This window comes from Hibiscus syriacus, unplaced genomic scaffold, assembly GCF_006381635.1.
Source record: "Hibiscus syriacus cultivar Baekdansim isolate YM2019G1 unplaced genomic scaffold, ASM638163v2 tig00111234_pilon, whole genome shotgun sequence".
In the NCBI taxonomy this organism is placed as follows: domain Eukaryota; kingdom Viridiplantae; phylum Streptophyta; class Magnoliopsida; order Malvales; family Malvaceae; genus Hibiscus; species Hibiscus syriacus.
Window position 1 is genome coordinate 78,132 of NW_024063028.1, and position 21,383 is coordinate 99,514.

General features: G+C 35.3%; 3 protein-coding genes, 1 long non-coding RNA gene and 1 pseudogene across 4 annotated transcripts; 3 read left to right on the plus strand and 2 right to left on the minus strand.

Moving 5' to 3' along the window:
• Positions 1-347: 347 nt before the first annotated feature.
• On the plus strand, positions 348-2,303 carry LOC120156641. The gene is made up of 3 exons (XR_005519075.1): positions 348-408; positions 908-1,017; positions 2,119-2,303. It is a non-coding gene; the product is annotated as an uncharacterized LOC120156641 (long non-coding RNA).
• Positions 2,304-6,877: 4,574 nt separating this feature from the next.
• On the minus strand, positions 6,878-10,815 carry LOC120156639 (phosphatidylglycerophosphate phosphatase PTPMT1-like). Its single transcript, XM_039167936.1, has 6 exons — positions 10,583-10,815; positions 10,355-10,477; positions 10,073-10,166; positions 9,896-9,978; positions 9,696-9,785; positions 6,878-7,280 (listed from the first exon to the last, which is right to left on the minus strand). Exons 1-6 carry the CDS (start codon positions 10,790-10,792, stop codon positions 7,017-7,019), a joined length of 864 nt encoding a protein of 287 aa, XP_039023867.1. The 5' UTR covers positions 10,793-10,815; the 3' UTR covers positions 6,878-7,016.
• A 3,718-nt stretch (positions 10,816-14,533) lies between these two features.
• On the plus strand, positions 14,534-15,942 carry LOC120156650 (annotated as a pseudogene).
• Positions 15,943-16,186: 244 nt separating this feature from the next.
• On the minus strand, positions 16,187-18,442 carry LOC120156630 (acid phosphatase 1-like). The gene is made up of 3 exons (XM_039167929.1): positions 18,004-18,442; positions 16,548-16,757; positions 16,187-16,460 (listed from the first exon to the last, which is right to left on the minus strand). The coding sequence occupies exons 1-3, from the start codon at positions 18,408-18,410 to the stop codon at positions 16,283-16,285; spliced, it is 795 nt and encodes a 264-aa protein (XP_039023860.1). The 5' UTR covers positions 18,411-18,442; the 3' UTR covers positions 16,187-16,282.
• Positions 18,443-20,427: 1,985 nt separating this feature from the next.
• Positions 20,428-21,048, plus strand: LOC120156600 (profilin-4-like). The gene is made up of 3 exons (XM_039167898.1): positions 20,428-20,598; positions 20,685-20,822; positions 20,914-21,048. The coding sequence occupies exons 1-3, from the start codon at positions 20,470-20,472 to the stop codon at positions 21,046-21,048; spliced, it is 402 nt and encodes a 133-aa protein (XP_039023829.1). The 5' UTR covers positions 20,428-20,469.
• Positions 21,049-21,383: the final 335 nt, after the last annotated feature.

Genomic DNA, 21,383 nt, shown 5'->3' on the forward strand with positions numbered 1-21,383 from the left:
CATTCATCAACCACCACGAAATAAAAGCATAACTGATGGCATTGACATTTGTACCTTGTAATTTTCTGCAATTTATCCAGCTTGGTTTTTGTTTCGAGTGTCTATTCCAGGTGGGGATCGGAGAAGCTTCGGCCGCAAGGGAAGCTCCGGCTCAAGGCGCTTGTGAAGAGATACCGGAGCATCTCCGGCCACATCATATGGCTCATGATCATAATCAGCAACATCTACACCACCACCAACAACAACAACAGCACACACATCATCAGATGACTACGATGGCCTTCCACATTAGTAGGCCGTCGCATCCCATCGCCACCATTATCTCCCCACCCCCTCCACCACAACTCCATCATTCTCGACGATTCCTTCCATGTCTCCAGAATAATGCTTCAAAACGAAAATTTCCAGGTAATCTATATAGTATATACACATATCACATTGTTTATCAAATCAATTAACCTCCATCCCACCAGTAGTTTAAACAAGCTCACATTTTTTATGCATAATCTGTGATTACAACTTTGAGTGGTACTTTGTTTTGAAAAAATGATACATATAATCTCTATGTACTCAGTAGGAACAACATGACACAATGTTTTACGCATGCATGCCACATTACATATTAAGTACGGTACTCATTAAGCTGAAGCACCTTTTATGGTTTAATTATAAATGAATATATGGGATGCATGCAGCTCGACCGTGAAACTGAAACTCTGGGATTTTGGTGGGTAATAATGTAGTAAATGTGGCAGACTCAATGTAGCCATGCTTACTTTCTATTGTCAGCTAAACTGGGAACAATGAACTGTCTTTCTTCTTCTTCATCATCTTCTTCTTTATTTTTTAAACCCTTATTGTTCATCCATTGTTTGAATGAATAAAACTGCAGCAGCAGCAGCAGCAGCATCAACAACAACAGCAGCAACAACAGCAACATTATAACTGGGAGGAAGGTCTGCATCAGGCTTGGAGGAACTGATAATGGGTTGCACTTCATCATCAGATAATAAAGAAGTGAGTAGGAACTTTTGACTGATCTGAAACTTATGAGCTTTGTCTTTCTCATATATTACCAATTTACCAACCAAGCAATGGACTAAAGAAAGAAAAAGTTAAGTGAATAGTAGATAAAAACAATGGATAAAAAGAAGTGAATATATATATATAAAGAAGAGAGAGAAACCAGAGTTCTCTTCTTTTCTCTCCATCTCTTTTTTCTTTTTTCCATAGATTTAGCATGGCATTCAGCATCCTGTAAAGAAATGCACGTAGCTATCATACTACAATAAAGTTCTGTCGAGAAGAGTGCACAGCCTTTTCAAAATGGTTTAATTCATAATACAGCCCTAAAATATACCCGTTTTCTACTTTGACACCTTAACTTTCTTTACACACTTTGGCATTTAAACTATCATTATGTTCAAATTTTCTCAAAAAAGTTACTCAATATGAACATGTCAAGTGACACATTCTCATAAAAAAATTGTTAACTTTTTATACCAAAATGAAAAATGAGTATAATTTAGGGAGAACAATGAATTAAGCCAAAAGTGATTAAACATAAAACTCTTTCATCAGTCATCCATACTCAAATATATTAGAATGTGAAACTATGAATATTTCAAATGAAGCCAAATCCCTGAAAACTCTATATAATCTTCTTTTATATTTCTCTTTAGGACAATATATATATAAAAGAAAAAGTAATTTGAAAACTAAAGAGCCTATACTACTTTCCCTACACCCCATTTGGTTTTCATTTGCATACAGTTGCTTTACAAGTTGCTGTAAAATCCTGGAAATTACCCCCCTTTGAAGCTATTTTAAGCATCATGGGAAAAAGAAAGTTCCAAAAAGCAAAGAAAAAGCTAGTCAGTGAATAACATTCTTTTGGTTGGGTTCATGGGAAAGGAAGTATAGCGACATGCATGGAAACCCTATTATCACATTTGTTGCATAAGATAGATACACCAACAACCAACTTGATTGTGTAGTTGGAGAGAAGACAAAAGAAGGCAGCTTCTTCATTTTGTTGTGTTTTGGTTAAAATCCTAATTATAAGTAGTGTTTTTCATTGCTGAACATGGGCTTTGTTGTTGTTTGTTTTTGGAACAGGGATCATCCATTACAAACCCACAAGAAGCTGAATGGTTGAAGTACTCTTCATTCTGGCCTGACCCTGACAACCAGGATCATCATGGGTAGAAAAAAAGAAAAAATTGTCAAAAGAAAGGAAATTCCTTACAGACATCATTATTAGTATACCTGAAGCCTAGCTCTGGTCAAGTTCTTTTCAAGGATAAAGGCCAAAGGAAAAACCAACCATCTATTACTATAGTTTTTTCCCCTCTTTTTGTTTACTCTAATGGGGGAGGACCAGAGGGGCCTGGTTTATATGACTTTCAAAGTCTCAAATGAATTAACTGTTAAACAGTCCATGTTGGAAAGAGAGAAAGTACAAAAGGAAAAGAAGGAGAAAATACAGAAAAGGGAAAAAAATACCCTTCCCTGCATGAAAATCACCGCCATTATGATGACACAATATCATCTTTGGGCTAAACTCACGATATAATGCCCTCAAAATAAATAATTCACGAAATAACGTTATCCCAATATTTGCTGAATAGGCGAAATCAACAGTGTGGCCGTAGGTCGCCATGCCTTCCGGGCGACCTACGACGTGGCTTGCTCTGCATGGGACATGCACAACCCAACCATAGGTCGCCATGCACTCCCAGCGACCTCCTAGGTCGCCATGCACGCCCGGCGACCAAGGAGGTCGCCATGCACTCGGGGCGACCAAGGATTCATGCATGGGGAGATCGTGCCATGCACTCGGGGCTCGGTTCATGCATGGGGCACTCGAGGCGACCAAGGAACGGTTCATGCATGGGACACTCGGGGCCATGGAGTCCCGGCAAGGTCGCGAGCAGGCGAGCATGCAGCAGGGCATGGATGGGCGTGCTCCTTTGGCGAGATGGGCGTGCATGGGCATGGAGGTCGTTGGCTGGTAGGTCGCAGGGCATGCATGGCGACCTACCAGGTCGCTGGGCGTGCATGGCGACCTGGTAGGTCGCCGGGCGTGCATGGCGACCTACCCCCGGTACTGTAGAGGACACCACTTGAGCAATTAATCTGACGATCCCACTATTTCGTGAAAAAAAAAATTTCAACGCACTATCAACGAGATTTTGCCATCATCTTTGTATGTCTATTCTTATTATTTTATTGTTTCAAGACTCTGTACAATTTCTTTCCGTATGTTCTTTTTCAAACAAAGAAAGTACCAAAGAGTTTGTGCAAATTTGCAACACATACTGGTTGATCTATGTTGTGTTGTTACTCAGTTTTCTAATAAAATATGTACAGAAATGAAAATATTTGTTTCAGAACTGTTTTTGTTTTTGATGTGCCACTTTTTCTATTCTTCTTTTTTCATGGATGATTTTCAAGGCTAGAGCTAGCCAATTGTTATGCAACATTTCAACTAGGTAAGGATCATGAGTTGTCTGCGGGCCATGTATATTTATCTGCAAAAATACCCTAAAGGAAAGGAGAATTAGTCCTTAATAATTAGGAGTTATAGATCATGACCATGACAACTTTTCATCATACGTATATATATATTTCCCTGGTCAAATCCCTTCTTTGAAGTAAAATCAGTTTCCCTCCATTGCTTTGTCCCTACAATATCATCTAAGGGGGACAGCTCTGCAACTACACCATTATATATGCTCACCAAATCAATGTCAAAAGAAAATGGAAAGAAAACTACTATTGCTAATGAGCACGAAGAAAGTTGGTGCAATTGATTTTTTATCAGGTCAAGTATTTTCTTTTGTTTCCTGTATCTTTTTAATCCTTTGCAATTTGCTTTTAGTGACAAATTTCCTTTGGTGCATTGTGTTGGTACTGATGTTTTTGCCAATTGAAAAGTAGATGTACTTTACCCTGGTTTTGAGTAAATCCGAACCTCGGATATAAAACAAATAAAAAAAAATTATTTGACTCATCCAACACTCATTCTAAATCAAGAGACGTATTTTGAGGTGACAAATGGGACGTTGCCACGATGAAGTTTACTTGCATGTTTACTGTCTTATCCATTGGTTTTTTCTTTGGCAAGCGCTTGTCATACTCGTAATAAAGGAGTTGATTTGTTTGGTTCTCTGGATTTTAGAGAGATAAGAGAGAATGTGGGGTATCATTAAATTCTTTAATCTTCTCTCTTATTGGAATCTTCGAATCTTTCATTAGAATATTACAGCATAAAACACATTCTAAAATATCTGTCTATTTTTTAAATTTGATGTCGTTGTTTCTCATTTAAGAATTTGATTTAATTCAGTTTAAGATATAATCAGAACTCATATAATATGGACACCAGAGATATCGGACCAATAAAATATACTTATAGATAGAGAGGGGAGGAGAGGTAACGTGCATATATATTACTATATTTCCTTTCATGGGACATGCATGAAATAAAGCTAAAAACTGCAAATGGAGGGTGAGGCATGCAGCTTCGTAGTAGTTTCTGAAAGGGAATAAAGCATGGAATACAAGGGAATGAGCAGAGAGACAAGAATAACCTTTAAGCATTGAAATGACTCTAATATGTTATTGGCAAGATTCTATTTTCTTGTCATATATACACACACACTGTACTGTACTATATCTTCTATATCTATTGCTATTATACATTATTATATGGACATATATGCTACCCCATCTATCTGTTCCAACAGAATGTCAACTTTTGAACCAGGCATCTTTCTGTATACAACTCCATCTCCCCTTTGTAATTAATTTTATATTATTTACAAAAAGGGGTTTAGGGTTTCTGGGTTTGCAGAGATTTGGTCCCATAAAGAAGTTGCAGGTAGAATTTGTGGATAATGCAACAAGGAATATCACAACATGGCAAATTCTGCCTTTTTGGATTCTCTACACCCACCACCATGGCCATACTAGCCCCATGAGGCCAATGCTGCTTTTTAAAGGATTATTTAAATGCCATTTTCTTTCTGAAAGTACATTGTGGGGTGAAGATAAGGTTATGATAGATGCAATTACTATGTACAAAATTTGGCAGCTTATGTCATTCTGATGTTTGAAAATGCATGCACCAAGTAATAGTAAGGATTCAAATCGCGGTCGTGTTTTCGGATAGTATTATTATCACTGTATTACGGGCATAGCGAACGCTATTGCGGAGATTACGGGTGTCGCAATCAAATAATAGCGTTTTCGGAGGGCACTGCTATTGTTATTATCACGGGCGCTATCGTGGTCACGAACCGCTATTTAAATCTCTGAGTAATAGTGTTTAAAAAGTTGTCAGTACATGTATAAACAAAATACCAGGCAAAGAATTGTAGCCAACTGTCCTAATTAATGAAGAGATGGTAATATTGGGATGGTAGACAATGAAGAATTATCAAATTTTGTAGTGTACCTGCAGGGAGTAGCTTCCTTTGATAAAGATTTGTTTGTATCCTTTCTCATCTGTATAGTAGTTGCCACATTCTTCTTGTTGGGGAACAGGTGACAAACAAAAGCATTGACTAATCATACTTCCATCTCACCTTCATGAAGTTTCCTTCTTTCCCTTTGTTTCATGGACATCACATCAAAATGAGAGACGGTTTGGCAACTTTCAAACAGAAACGAGTGAGAATTAAATATTAGCATGAACCGAAATATTAGATTATTTAAGAAAAATATAAAGACGTATTAGGTATTTAAACTTGAAATTTAACATGAACTAAACAACCTTAGTGATTAACGGATTGTTGAGTTCAAGCATATATGTAGGGGTATGAGCGTTCATTGTCAAATAATTGAAAGTATTTGTACAAATATTACCTTGTATTCACCCTAAATAAATAAAAAAAACTCAAAACTCAAAACTCTAAAGACAACTTCTAATTTGTCTAATATTTAAACTTATAATGACTTAAATTGTAATTAGACCAAAAATTTAGAATACAAACTTATTATTCTTTAGTTCAACCCTCACTTGATTAAATATTTAATAAATTTTTATATTTTTTAAATTTAAATATTTATTTTTACATAAATCAAAATACTATTAAACTAAAATTATATCAAATATATAAATTTTAATAAGGGCGGCCCCTTGGCCATAAGGAGCTCCGTCCCTGCTTACAAGGTACTGTATAATGCAACATTTCTCACCCATTTGGAAAATCCAGATGACCAAAGTGCAGAGTTGCTTTCACTGAACAGTTTCAGCTAAACAACAAAAAGCAATAAAAACAGGGAAGTATCAAGTATGCTACTTCTTACCAGGCTAATCAGGACACCTGAAAACTGTATAATCTTTCATTTTCTTGTTCCATGTCCACAAAAACATGCAAAGCATCTGCTTTTTCACAGATGAAAAGTTTTTGCACGATGTAAACATGTGTATATAAGACATCATAGCTGATTATATAATTGAACATATGCTATGCATATATCGTTGAAGAAGTCTTACAAGGTACTTTATAATGCTATACTGCTCACCCCTTCGAAAAGCTGTTTTGGTATACAGGCAAGAAGAGATGACCTAAGTGCCGAGTTGCTTTCACCGAACAGTTTCAGCTAAACAACAAGAGCATTAGTCACCCCATGGAAACTGGGAGGTATCGAGTGTGCTACTTCTTACCAGGCTAATCAGGACACCTGAAGCTGCTAAAATCTCTCATTTCTTAGTCCATGCCCACGAAACATGTAATTTACATGCTTTTTCAAAAATGGAAACTCTTTGCACAATTCAAACATGGGTATATAAAACAGCAAAGCTGACTGTATAATTGAATATACGCTAAATATATCGATTATCATTGAAGAAGTCTTCTGGCTTTCTGTGTTTTATAGTTTTTCCTTCTGTTTCTGACATACACACTTACATAGATCTTTCGTAGACCACTACAATCTATACTTATTTTCTATTTTTATGTACAAGCAACAACAACAACAACGAATGTTTTCATGGAGCAGCAGACTCAGCAAGCATGTGCTTCGTGAAGCCTCCCACTTACAGGTCCAAAAACACCAGAGACTTTGAATGATGATAAAAGGCACGACAATCTTGCTATCATTGGGCTGGAACTCACCATTCTTGGAAGGATTACAAGCTCCTTATCACTGGTATTGTTATCAAAAGTACTATGATAACCTTCAAGATCTGCTTTTGTAATCATAACTGCATCCACTGAAGGAGAGTGTATGGAAGCTGGTTGTCGGTGCATGCTGTACTCCACAACTGCCTTCTCGTAACCGTAAATGGAAGAAATTTTGTAATTAGTTCTGTCGTAACCGGTTTTCGTCTAGTTACGAAATATTTATTTGACATGAAAATTGATGTGAATAAATGATTTTTGAAAATAATTTGGGAGTCGCCATCGGCCTTTTGGGTCAGGTAGGTCGAATACCTAAAAATTATTTTTTTTAAAAGAGTTTTAAGAAAATATCAATTAAAAAATGAACTGATCTGCGTTTATAACAAAAAATTCGTTCTTTTTAATAATAAAAAGGGATTCGTGGTCGGTTACGTTTAGGGAAGGATTAGCACCCCTACAACGCCCAAAATTGGTACTTTTTAATTATAAATTGTCTCTATTATTAAAATTTTAAAAATTCAAAATATATTTAATTTATAATCCTATTATTTCAAAATTATATAAAAAAATATTTAAAAATATCGGAAAAAGACTTCTAGGTACCTTAAGACAACTCTTTTCTTTGATATTAATAAATATTAATTTGAATAAAATTAAATAATAATTTTTTATAATATTTAATTTTAAAATACCAGAATAGGACATCTAGTTGTATTAAGACTGCCCTTTTCTTCGATATTGACAAATAAATGTTAAAATAATTTATTAAAAAAAAATATAAATTATTATTTATTATATATATATTTATGACTACAAAATATTTAAATATATAAACAAGTAAAATTAAAACAATAAAAATATAATTAGAACTATATATTTAAAAGCAATAAAATAAATGAAAAGATTTAAAATTAGTGACTAAATTATAGTAAAATTAAAATTAAATACCTAATTCATAATTAATCAAAATTATAGGGATTAAACATGCTATTTTCTTATTTATTAATTTAGTGACTAAAATAAAATTATATAAAATTCGGATATTAGAATAAAATAAATTAAAACATACTATTCAGATTAAAATATTAATTATTAAAATTATAGGACTAAATCTGTTATTTACCCTAAATATATTATTTTAATACAAAGGACTAAAATAAATAAAATTAAAATTAAAGATCTGAATTAAAAGGATTATAAACTCGATTTAGTGACTAAAATGTAAGGATTACAAATTCAAGGGATGGCGGACGAGATTTAACAATTAAAAATTACACAAATAGCCCTCCCCGAAACGACGTCGTTCGGGAAGGGCTATTTAAAGCCAAATCCGACTGTCCCTTCGGGCCATATCTCATTTCTTTTTTTTTTATTTCTCTCTCTAACTGAGAGAGAATAAAAGTTCTCCCTTCTCTCTAGCTTCCCTCATCGGAGGGAAGCCGGTCACCGGACGGCAACCGTCTGCCGCTGTGACTCTCACCACCGGCCACCGCATCCGGTGGCCGGAAAAAATTATTTTTACACCATTATGTAGACCGGACCGTCCTAATGACGGTTCCGGTGTTCCTTTATTTTAAAACGCTCCTAATCGGAGCAAATCTAAGAAAGTACCTTCGATTTTCGAAGGTTTTGGTGACGTTTGAAGAGGTCCGGTGGTCGTAGCTTCCTCGGTAAGCTTCTCTCCTCCCTTTTCTTTTGTTTTTTGTTGCTGGTTGTTGTGAATTGGTCTCTATTTTTGTATCTTTGCTCTCGGTTTCTGTCTCTCTCGGTCTGTTTTTTTTTCTACAGATGGGGTGATGGCTTTATAGCCATCACCGGTGTGGCCATCGGACCGGGTAAAAGAGTGGAGTTTGGTGAGTCACCGGACTCCCAGTGGTGACTCACCCATGGCCATAACGTGGACGGCTGGTGTTGGAACTTCTGGAGCCTTCGGTTGGGGCGTGGCAGCGGCTGGAGCGACGTGGAGCGGCGGCCGCTGGTGTAGTCCCTAGGGTATCATAACACTAGGGTTTCGTCTGGCGCCATCTGGACCGTTGGATCAATGCTAGATCCAACGGTGGAGAAGCAAAGCGGCGGCAGCACTAGGATAGAAAACCCTAATTGGGTTTTAGGATTTCTGATTTGGGCCTGTTGGGTCCTTTGTAATTGGGCTGGTCCAATCTGGGCCTGTTTGTAATTATTTTTTTAATAATAATAATATATATAATAATTATAATAATAATTATAATAATAATAATAATAATAAAACGAGTAAAAAAAAATAAAATTTAGTATCTTCAAGTTCGATTTGGGAACATGGATCTATTCTCAGTTCATATGCAAACAATAAATGGATATGGAGACGGGAGATTTTTTTTTTTTTTTGCAATAAGAAAACTCTGGCAATTCATGTATCCTAAAACTAACAAAAACAGATCCACTAGAGAAAGTATGAACTTCATTGTCATCAACCTCATTCCCCGCATTTCATGTAGAGGGATTCGGCGCAAAACATGCAAAAGAAAAAAAAACCCATGTATTTCTAAGGAAATTTCATACTCTGCACATGATAACAACACATACCTTCCACTGTAACGGGGCAAGCAAAACTCGAGGTCTTCGAGACCGAACATATTCGGGGGCACCAGCAGGTGTCATCTGGTTATGCTCTACCTACCAGAGTTAATTCAATCATTACAATGAAAAATCAAGTACAGAGCTTGCCTCAAAGATTACTGAACAACAGTTTCTCAACAAGCACCATGCAATAGGTAGAGAATTACCAGGTAGCAAAGCACAATGGTGGTACTCCTTCCTCGTCCAGCTTTACAGTGCACGTAGGTGGTTCTGCCACACGAAGCATTCTCTATAGCAAAAAAAACAAGGAGGGGGGGGGGATCGGGTGTGACAACAATCAGGCAACGGTGATTAACACAGGTAGTTGAAAGAAAGTATCCTACTATGAATGAAATTCACAGCTCTGCTGATATCTGAAACTGAAGGAGCAAATAAATAATCTCTCGTTGGAATCACTAGGTGATCAATTCCATGTGCCTGTCAATAAACCATAAAGCAGTGAAGGTAAAGATGAAGACACAAAATAAGCTATTTCCAAAACAAACAAACAAAAAACCAATCACCTTAAACTATACATGTGTGTGTGATCAGGAAAATAAGCTCAACTGGGGGAATTCATATTTTTCAATTAAACAATTAAAGATTTTAAACAAAGAAAAGCTTACATGATATAAAGAAGTGGAAACGAGAGTTTCAAAAGGCTCATTGAGAGTGATGACGCAGCCAACGCCCAACTGCTTCAACCGTCGAACATCCCCGGGAAATGGAACCGCCCCCAGCAATAGAAACTGAAGTTAAAACGAAGAAGAAATCATCAGCAAAACAGATGAAAATCAAAGAAAGCCACAATTTTTAATCGATCCTCAAAGTGTGAATTCAGAGAGAAGAGAAACCTGGTCAACTTCGTCCCACCATCTGAATTCAGATTGGATTTTGTTTCTGAAGACATTGTACAAAAGGGTCGGGTAAAAAAGGATCCGAGCACCCGCTCCGACTATAACTCGCTTCGCATCGTCGACTTTAACTATCTGCAACTGCTTGGCGCCGAAATCGACGTCTTTTATCTGATCATTCTCCACGTCGTCTAAATCCTCCATCTTCATCTCAGGAAAAAAATGGCAACTTCAATTTTGTTTGATTTTCTTCAGATGGAATTGAAATGCTAAACTTGAAGAGATTAAAAGTAGTAATTTGCAGCAAATGAGAGAAGATTACATGGAATTAATAAGAGGAAAATGGAACTTCGAAAGGATTTATCGAGAATTTAAGAAAATACGAGAGAGCGTTTACTTCACTTTGATGCTAATAATAATAGTAAAATTATTCCCCCCCCTATAATTATCCGTATCATTTTGATAAATAGTCCTTAATTTTTAAAACATTTATTAAAATTAATATATACATGTAGATTATAATCGCATCCTTTATAAAATTTAATTTAAATTTTAAAAATTTATCATATGTAGAGGCCACATTATGTGATGTTAAATGATGAAGTTATCTTAATGGTTATAAAATTATTATTATTTAATATTTTAAATTTGAACATCATATATGTTAAGAGTATGATTAATTGATTGAAAATTTTTAAACAAATATTATCTCATAAATTAGCTGACCCTCATTCCCATATATAATGGGATAAGGGGGAGGTAGGATAGTAGGTTGCCCCTAACGCCAGGTTAAGAACAAATCCGTAGGAGACCTCCGAATTATGAAATGCCCTCCGTGAAACTCGATCCCACGACCCCCAAGGTTAAGAGTCTTGTGCTCTACCAACTGAGTTGAATGGTCATTTTCAAATATTATCTTATAGGTACTTCAAATTAATATATATATATATTGATAATATTGAACAATTTTAATAGTAAAAATAAGTATTGTTCGATCTAAAGATCTTGAGTTTGAGCAACTATATCTACATAATGTGTTATCAGATACTAAGAAAAATTATAAATAAATATTATAATATAATCATCTTGGAATATTCAAATATATATATATATATATATATATTATGATTTATGTTTGCAATATGATTAATTATTTTTAAAATTTAAATTTAAATCTCCTCTTTAAAATTATAATATACTTTATTATTATATTTAACACTTATTGATTATCTATTTGTAATTTTGAGTATACCAATGATTGATTGAATAGTATTGAAAAATGATAATATCTTTAAAAAATTTAAATTCTTATATAAATTAAATATTTTATGAATAGTTTAATTTTATAATTTTATATCATTATATAACTTGTTAAAAATACATACTACTACCAAGAAATGTACTTAAGCATACCCCAACGATGGGAAGAACCATTGGCCACAAGGCCTCAACTACCAGAATTTGCTCCTCCATTCTAATGTACACAATAATTAATCCAACAACTTTCCTCGTGATACGGTAATCTCTTAGAAAAATACACTTGCCTACATCTGTTAAAAAAATATATATGTTTAGCATTACTGATAATTAACTAATATAGTGAGATGAGATATAATTAAAATTTTAAAATTTGATGTTATAAATATTATAAATTAAATTAAAAAAAATAAATTTATAATAATTTTTATAATGAGATAATAAATCTAATTAGGATAAACTACGCTAATAGCCCCTTTTATTTTCGATCTGACCGACTTTGGTCACCAATTTAAAAATTAAGGAGAAATAATCACTAACGTTATTGATCCGTTCGATTTAAGTCCCTAACGTTATCGGTCTGTCCAATTTAAATGTCTCCACCGTTAACTTCTGTTGACCCCTTAACGAAAATATGAAGTGCCAATTAAAAAATAAAATAAAATCAGTTCGTCCTCGTATCTACTAATCACAAATCTTAAAAGCTACTACTTCATTACCCAAAATCTTCTTTCTTGACCTGCCTAACTCTTCTCAAATATGAAAATTCTATCCATTCTAAATCGTTAGCTGACAATCTTTTTCACTTTTCCTTGTTTGTTAAGCACTTCTACCTTTTTAATTTTTTTTTTTTTGGTTTTCTTCTTCACTGTGTTGTTTCATATCAATACTGTAATCTTCCATGAAAAAAATAGACTTTATATATATAACTAAAAGCCTTTCGTTTACATTTTTTTAACTTTGGTAGGTTTTAATCCTATGGACATTGTTCAACCCTCTATCGTCACTGTTGTCGCCAAAGGCTCGACCTTTTCCTTCCATTTTTAAACCAAAACGCCATTAATCATAAATGTATCATGAATACACCGAGAAAAACTATCCCACAACATTAAACGTTTGCTTGTGATCCTCTTTTTGTTATTTAGGGTTCAGGTTTAGCCCTGGTTTTGATGTCCGAAAATGCCCTGCCGGTAATAACCCTTTTATCGCCATTGAATCTTTGCTCTGATTGTAAAGATTTTGGATTATACGTGAAGAATAAAAACATCAATAGACACAAAATGAGGAAGAATAAGAAGAAAAGGGTTCATCTCAAAAGCGAGAATGCATCGACTGATGCCACGTTTTTCAGCTCATCTTCTCAAGGAAGTGGTAATAATCATCACTTTGGGTCGTGGTGATGGCTTAGCAGTGAAGATGAAACCGAGACACTTTCTTTTCGAGGAACCTCTAGTCGGATTCATCCTAATCTTTCATCGACCGGCACCATCACTAGAGACGTTTCGACCGAAAAAATTGTAGCAATGTTCGTCAGAGAAGGGCCAAGAACCAAAGTTACGACATGGGAGTTTTAACGTGTTTTAATGGATGCTTTTGTAATTGAAATGGTTGTGTGGGTGGTTTTATGAGAAGAAGAAGCAACATATGATTTTTTTAAGTGTCACATAAAATTTTTGTTAATGGGTTAACATATATTAACGATGTCGAACAGAACAATAACATTATAAATTATTTTCGCTTAATTTTTAAATTGATAACTAAAGTAGATAATATCGGAAAAACAAATGTGATTATCACGTAGTTTAAAGTGGTGATTCACCTTATTGGGTCACGTGCAATATATCAACGTGCAGCAATTAACCGGTATTTATAATATGGTTGGATCCTATCTTATCACCTACATCTTCCCAGCCTTTCCTCTGATTTTATTTATTTCAATTTACGACCATCAGCTACCACGCAACGTTATAAAGCTGTAACTGTATAGCTAAGCTTTATAGGGACAAGCAGACAGTTAAGTAGGTGGATTCCAGTATATTTTTAATTAATTTATTAATTCAACTATAACTGGATATACGATTTTTATGGTATTAATTGATCCAATTGTTTTATTTTTATATTTTTAAAATAATATATTAAATTATATTTAAGGGATCAAATGAATTCAAATGATAGGTCGGGTAATAAAATGAAAAATAAATATTTTTAAACTTCAAATTGTTTCAATTTAATCTTGATCTCAAATAACTTTAAGTACTTCTTATTACAATATAATTATCTTCTTTTTAAAATATATATATATATTAAAAATACTCATAGTTAAAAAAAAACATTATCAATATTTGATAACATATTATTTATTTATTTATTTTCAAATACTAGGCCTTCATTGTTATTACTATTTTTCTTTTATAATGCATTTGCCTAGGGACCAAGGTCAGGCTTTTCTACCGCATCAGGCCGTTAGGCATGGCCATGAGAGCTCAGCCAAGTCCAACAGCCGCCCTTTTCTGGGTCTGCCACATTAGCCTCTCAAGTCAACTTTTGCACAGTAAAAGCAACGCGTACAACAAAAAGAAGAGCCCCAAGACCATGACCGAACCATTCACAAAAACAAATAATTAAATAAAGCATTCATGAGCAAATAAACCCCCACCATGTACTGTCTTCAATGCAGCAGTCTAACCTGCATTTTGCTACACAAACATTACAAGAAAACTTACCCATCAGTATCACAGTAAACATCTCACCGTCTTCAACGTAGAGGAAAAGAAAATGGGCAAGTTCTGGCTCCTGGCTTTTATCCTTTGGCAGATAATTCCAACACAAGCAGCAGCCATGACCGTGGGTGGAGGTGTCGGCATTAGTATCGGCAATGCTGGTGGCGGTGGCGGTGTTAGGATTGGTGGAGGAATCAACAGCTACAACAACAACCCAACTCCATCAGGCGCTCCAGTTTCAAAGCTGAGCAGTGCTTACACTGCTCTTCAAGCATGGAAATCTGCCATCACAGATGATCCATTGGGGATTTTGAAGACTTGGGTTGGCTATGATGTGTGTGCTTATAAAGGGGTCTTTTGTGCTGGTTCTCAAGGTGCAATGGGTCCATTTGTTGCAGGCATAGATCTCAACCATGCAAATCTACAAGGCACGCTGGTGAAAGAACTGTCTTTGCTGACTGATATCTCGATCCTCCACCTTAACAGCAACCGTTTATCGGGCACAGTCCCTGAAACTTTCAGAGACATTATATCACTTCAAGAGTTGGACCTCAGCAACAACCATTTCTCAGGTCCTTTTCCCACGGTTGTTTTATACATTCCCAATCTTGTTTATTTAGACCTTAGGTTCAACAGCTTCTCAGGACCCATCCCTGATGATCTATTCGACAGAAGACTCGATGCCATCTTCTCAACAACAACCAGTTTGAAGGTGAACTCCCACAAAATCTGGGGAATTCACCGGCTTCGGTTATAAACTTGGCCAACAACAAGTTCAGTGGAAACATCCCTGTGAGTTTCGGGCTATCCGGTTCGAAATTGAAGGAGATTTTACTGCTTAACAACCAGTTAACAGGCTGCATTCCGGATGGCGTTGGGCTGTTCTCGGAGATGCAAGTTTTCGACGTGAGCCGCAACTCGCTGATGGGTCATTTGCCGGACACGATATCTTGTTTAAGTGACATCGAGGTCCTCAATCTGGCACACAACAAACTATCCGGTGTACTCCCTGATTTGGTTTGTTCATTAAGCAGCCTTATGAATTTGACCGTTGCATACAATTTCTTCTCCGGGTTTAGCCAAGAATGTTCCAAGTTCTTTAGGAATACCGGATTTGACTTCTCGATTAATTGTATACCCGGGAGAGACATGCAGAGACCGCAACCAGAGTGCTCGGTGATCCCCGGAGGAGGGTTGAGTTGTCTCAGAATCCCCTCTGCACAGCCTCTGGTTTGTGGTGCATTGCTTGGGAACTTGGTGGTTAATGTAAGCTCAACATCTCCATGATCTCGTTACGGTGGAAATTACTGGTTGTCAATTTTCCCACTTATTAATGGCAAATTTCAACTTGGAGCTTCTAACTTCATGTCCTGTTTTTCCTTCTTTAAAATATGATATCTATCCTAAACCAGACACTACACTCTCCCAACACGAACCCAAACCTAAAGGTCTATTGAACTCATTATCACTCAATTCAACAGTCATTGATCCAATCATAATGTTTGTCTGATTAGAAAACCAAACCAATCCCTACAACTTCAGTTCAGGATCGACAAATTCCAAAGCTCTGCTTAGACTTGTAAGACTAGAAGCCATCAAAGATTATCTAAAGTAAAGTGAAAGCAAAAAAAAAAATGCTGGATAAACTAGTCATTAAATTTGAACATCAGGAAGTGGAGTAACAACAATAAGTTGCAGGCAATTGCCCTTTTTTCAATGTTTTCTAGCCTATGTAATACATTGGATTAGGCAGTTTAAAGGAACGTTTTGCCACTGCAAAACCCAGCAAGTCACTCCATTGATCTCCAGAGCTCCCATGAATTCTATAACCTCCATTTGACAGAACCGATCTCCTCTCTGATTTGTATACTGTCGCTGGTATCCCTCTATCTGAAGCTCCTCTGTACCATAACCCATTATAATGTTTTTAGAAAGTATGATCATTAAAACCAGAACCGGGGAAATGCTTGCTTGAAAGCTTAACATACCTCAAGATAAGCCCTTCCCAGCCAGTATACCCGGCAAGCTCAAGATTCTTGCTGGTGTCCTGCCTCTGATGTTCCCTTCGGCCGGTAAGCACAAATATTTTGAACCCCATCTGCTTCAATGCGTTATACAATTTCAAACTCGATGGCATGGCTGGGGCCTTGGCTAATGCCACCCACTCATCCCAGCAGCTCTCGTTGAAGACTTCTGATCTACATTCATCGCAAGACAGCCTCAGATTTCGATGAATGAAAGCCACACGCATATAAAATGTACGACAAAGTAAACAGATCAGATAACTCCTTTCCATTCGGTATACACAGATAAACATGAGCCGCCCTAGTCATTGCCATATATCAACCTTTTTGCACAAGCCATATGTCATCAACCACCAATATTAGCAATAGACAAAACTAACAACTAGGACCACGGAATATGCACGTTCCTCATCCAGTGTCAAAACACAACCAAGATGAAAATCATTTTAGAATAGCGAAATAATGTTCTTGAATCAATCTCCCAAAATATACTACAATGATTCCATCACATAATCCCACCACAAAGAGGGATTCTTTAATTTTACCTGACTCGACTGATGTATCAAACGTATTTTCATCACCATAATTGATCTATATTAAGATATATTTTACTTGGATTGTCTTAACTCTCTTAAAGGCAATCTTTAAAGTTTATTAATCTGGACTGAATAATATAAAGGTCCATCATGTGACGCCAATTTTCTCTTACGACAAAGGATCATTATGAGCAATTATTTAAACCCAATTTTGTCTCGAATCCATACTTTACTTAAGAAATCTCCCACCTCATCCATCTACCAATAATTAATTAATCATTACCAATTTTAAATAATAACTAAGCATATTTTTAAGTAGCGAATTCATTTTAATTTAGGGGTAATTCCATTGCACCGGAAAATATTATTGTCTTTGATGTAGTTTTTTTTCCCGCAAAATTTTGTCATTGCATTCAAGAAAAAAAAAACAATACAGTACAATAGTTATCATTTTCCTTCCTTAAATATCAATATTAATAGGCTAAGAGCAAATGATTCATAATCAATATTAATATAATTTTCATGTGCTCGCACGGTAACCGTGGATTAACAAAGCCCATCAGTGATCTAACCCGCTAAGACCAACTTTACACCGCAAGATCTGAGTTTTTCAATGCCATTAACGCAACCAAAAAGCAAAGAGAGTGCATCCATTTCGAATCTTATCTGACACATGGGATTTAAAAAAACAAGAGTAAACTATCAGATTCATTTCATTTTATACCAAATTTTATTTTTTTTCAAAATCGGTTACTAAATGAAATCTTAGGTATACTTTTGAAGCAAAATAAAATTTAGATACTAAAATAAAATAAAAATAATAATTTAGACATTAAAATACGTAGTTTAACCAGAGAAACAAAGGAGATGGTCAATGTACGTACCCGAACCCATGATCTATATAGTAGGGCATATTGGTCAACAAAGTCTCGTCGACATCGAAGATCCAGGCGTCTTTCCCGTCGGGAGCCATCTCGACGGTGGAGGCAAATGCGAGGGAGAAATTAGCGACGACCTCGCAGTCGGACTCGTAGCGTTTAGCGGTCATGTAATATTTGACGTAGAAATGGCAGCGGGAGGGGATCTGGGTCCAACCGCCGGCGTTATTGGTCTCGGCGGCTAGATGCCAGCTTGCACAGTAAATTCCGTCTTCGTCGCCGTGGGATCGGCTGTCGGCCTCCGTTGCTCTCGTCGTCGGGAGTCGGATAATGGGTTCCAAAGTAGCCGAGGAATTGATACCGGAGCCGATGAGGAGGACGAGGAATACGGAGATTAGGGACCGAGAAGCCATTGAAGCGAAAACAATTATTCGGTAATTTGAGAGGGAGAGTTTATTTTATTCTTTTTATTGGATCTCTCCCGTAGAGTGGCTGATGCATTGAAGATCCGACCGGGCTATCCTAAAATTTATATACCACGACTGCAGTAAAGTGTAAAACGCTGCCGTCTTTGTGTTTTGGTTTTTTAACCGTTGACTTTATTTCCTTGATTAGATAGATTTGGTTCTATTTGTGTGACGAGCCCAACGCTGGCGGGACGGTTTCACTCTTTCAACTTATCCTTTTTTTTTTGTGAATTCAAGGCAGAGCTAATTATGATGTTTCGAATTTCTTTTTACAAAAAAAGCCACGTCATCCCTTAAAAATCTTAATATATATATATATATATATTATTTGAGTAGTAAAAAGTATGACTCGTGTTATAAATCATATAATTTTGATAAATTTATATAAACAAATATAAAATTTAAAAATTCAAACCACATAAAAATACATATATATTCATAGATAAATATTTTATTAAGTAAAAAACACATATAGTTATATACACATATCATTAATTAGATTTATTAATTTTATATGGTTAATCTAATTCAATTATCGATTTTGAATACTTAAACTTGAATAAACTGATTAATTATGTGTAGATATTTAATTATTTTAAATTTGACATAAAATTAAATATTTAGATAAATTATTTATTAAACATAAAAAAAATGAGTTTTTGAGTACTTACTTCGAGCTAATATTTAGATAACTGATTAATTATGTGTAGATATTGAATAAACTGATTATTTATTAACATGAAATAAATAATTCTTTTTTATTTTTATTCAATTAAAATAAAGAACTAATTGAAAAATGTACAGATATATAGAGATATTATAAAAAAAATTATTATTATTTTATTTGATAAAAAATAAATATATAAAAAAAGATAAATTTTATTTTTATTTGATAAAAAAAATAAATTATGGATGTATAATCTATATTATAATAAAAATTTGATTATGATATTTTATTTGTAATCATCTCATAAAATAATTTATATCGTTAATACAATTATTCTCACCTATCCTATTTTGTCTTACCCTTATGTGATACATGTATGTAATTAAAATAAAAAAAAATTATATGATGAAATGGATGAAGCGAAATGGAGAATGTTTGTTTGATGAGTTTTGTGTGCTGGGAGGAAGAATGTTGAAGTCATGGTGCTATGTTAGTGTTTTAGCAGGTTTGGTGATCAGGGGTTCTGTTGTTATTTGGATACGTTCCTTTGCTGCTGTGTTCGCTGCAGATCAATATTATGGTTGTCCAGCTCGATCTGTCTTCGTTTTGTTGCATGGTTTGTATTGGTGTTAGTTTGAGTTGGGTTGTGGCTTGGGGTATGCCTTATGTGTTGTTAATGTGATTTTTGTATTCGATACTTTCCACCTCTTGGTTCACTCTTTTTCCTTCACTTAAGGTTAGGGAGGTTTTTTAATGAGGTCCTCAAGGTGGTGTACTTTGCAATTATTCGTAATACAAAGTACGCTCTTTAAAAAAAATGGATGAAGCGAGATAGACTATTATTGTAATTATTTAAAATGAATTCATCGAGTTGTTTTAGTGGTTAAAGAAATTTTATTTTACTTAGAGATCTTAGGTTCGAGCAGTTGCATTTATAAAATATGTAAACGTTGTTAATTAATTGAAAAATTCTAAACATATATTGTTTTATTTAAAAAAAATTATCCAAAATAAAATTGGATTCCGTTCCGTTTGAAAATGAAGATTCAGCCGGTTGGAAAAAAATGGAACGGTTTGGGTTTTTATCCGTATGAGTCTGGACTCCAATGCATGCTGAAGTAAAGGCGGAAGGTGAATGGCAGTAATGAAACGAAGCAAAACGCATGGCTCACAATTCCTCAAAACTTGTTCAAATCCTTCACTTAGTTATCGTCTTCCCAAACTCTTCAACCCCATTGCCTCCCCACTTCCATTTCACAATCAACAAAAACAAAAATCAAAACAGAAGGGAAAAAACCCAACATCTCGTGGTAAACAAAACAAACCAACAAGACGAAAATGTCGTGGCAAACTTACGTAGACGAGCACTTGATGTGTGACATCGAAGGCCAAAACCAGCACCTTACTGCCGCCGCTATCATCGGCCATGATGGCAATGTTTGGGCTAAGAGCGAAAAATTTCCTGACGTACTCGTCACTTTTCATGCTAACCCTATTTGTTTTCTACCTTTCTCGTCTCACGTGATTCCTTTTTTTTTTTTTTTTACTTACAGTTGAAGGGCAACGAGATCACCGACATCATGAAAGATTTTGACTCCCCGGACCACCTTGCCCCGACAGGCTTACACCTCGGCGGAGTCAAGTATATGGTGATCCAGGGCGAGCCCGGTGCTGTCATTCGTGGCAAAAAGGTAATGCACCTCCTAAATTTCTAATTTAACTTTTTAAATTTATATTACGGAATAAACTCCTATATTACGACTTGGATTTGGTGCGGTGTAGGGATCGGGAGGGATCACGATTAAGAAAACGGCTGCGGCACTTATATTCGGGATATATGATGAGCCAGTGACTCCGGGGCAATGCAACCTTGTTGTAGAGAGGTTGGGAGATTATCTTTCTGATCAGGGCATGTAATTGACCTACCAAATCAAATCCAATTTTGCATTTTTCTCTCATTGAAAGGAAAAAAAACCCTAATATTTTTGTTAAGTTTAAGATTGTTTGATTCACTCCATAAATGTTCTCTTTTGGACACAGATTGATGCCATTATTATTTTTTAATTTATTTCCATGTTCTGGGTTTTTCTTATAAAGAAGATTCGAATATTATGTGTCGTAATCGATTTTTAACTGTGAAGATCGATTTGACATTTTTGAAAAATAAAATAATTTTAAGAAAATATGAGAATCGCCACCAATCATTGTTAAGGTGAGATTAAATTAAAGATTTGGTTACATCTTTTTAAATC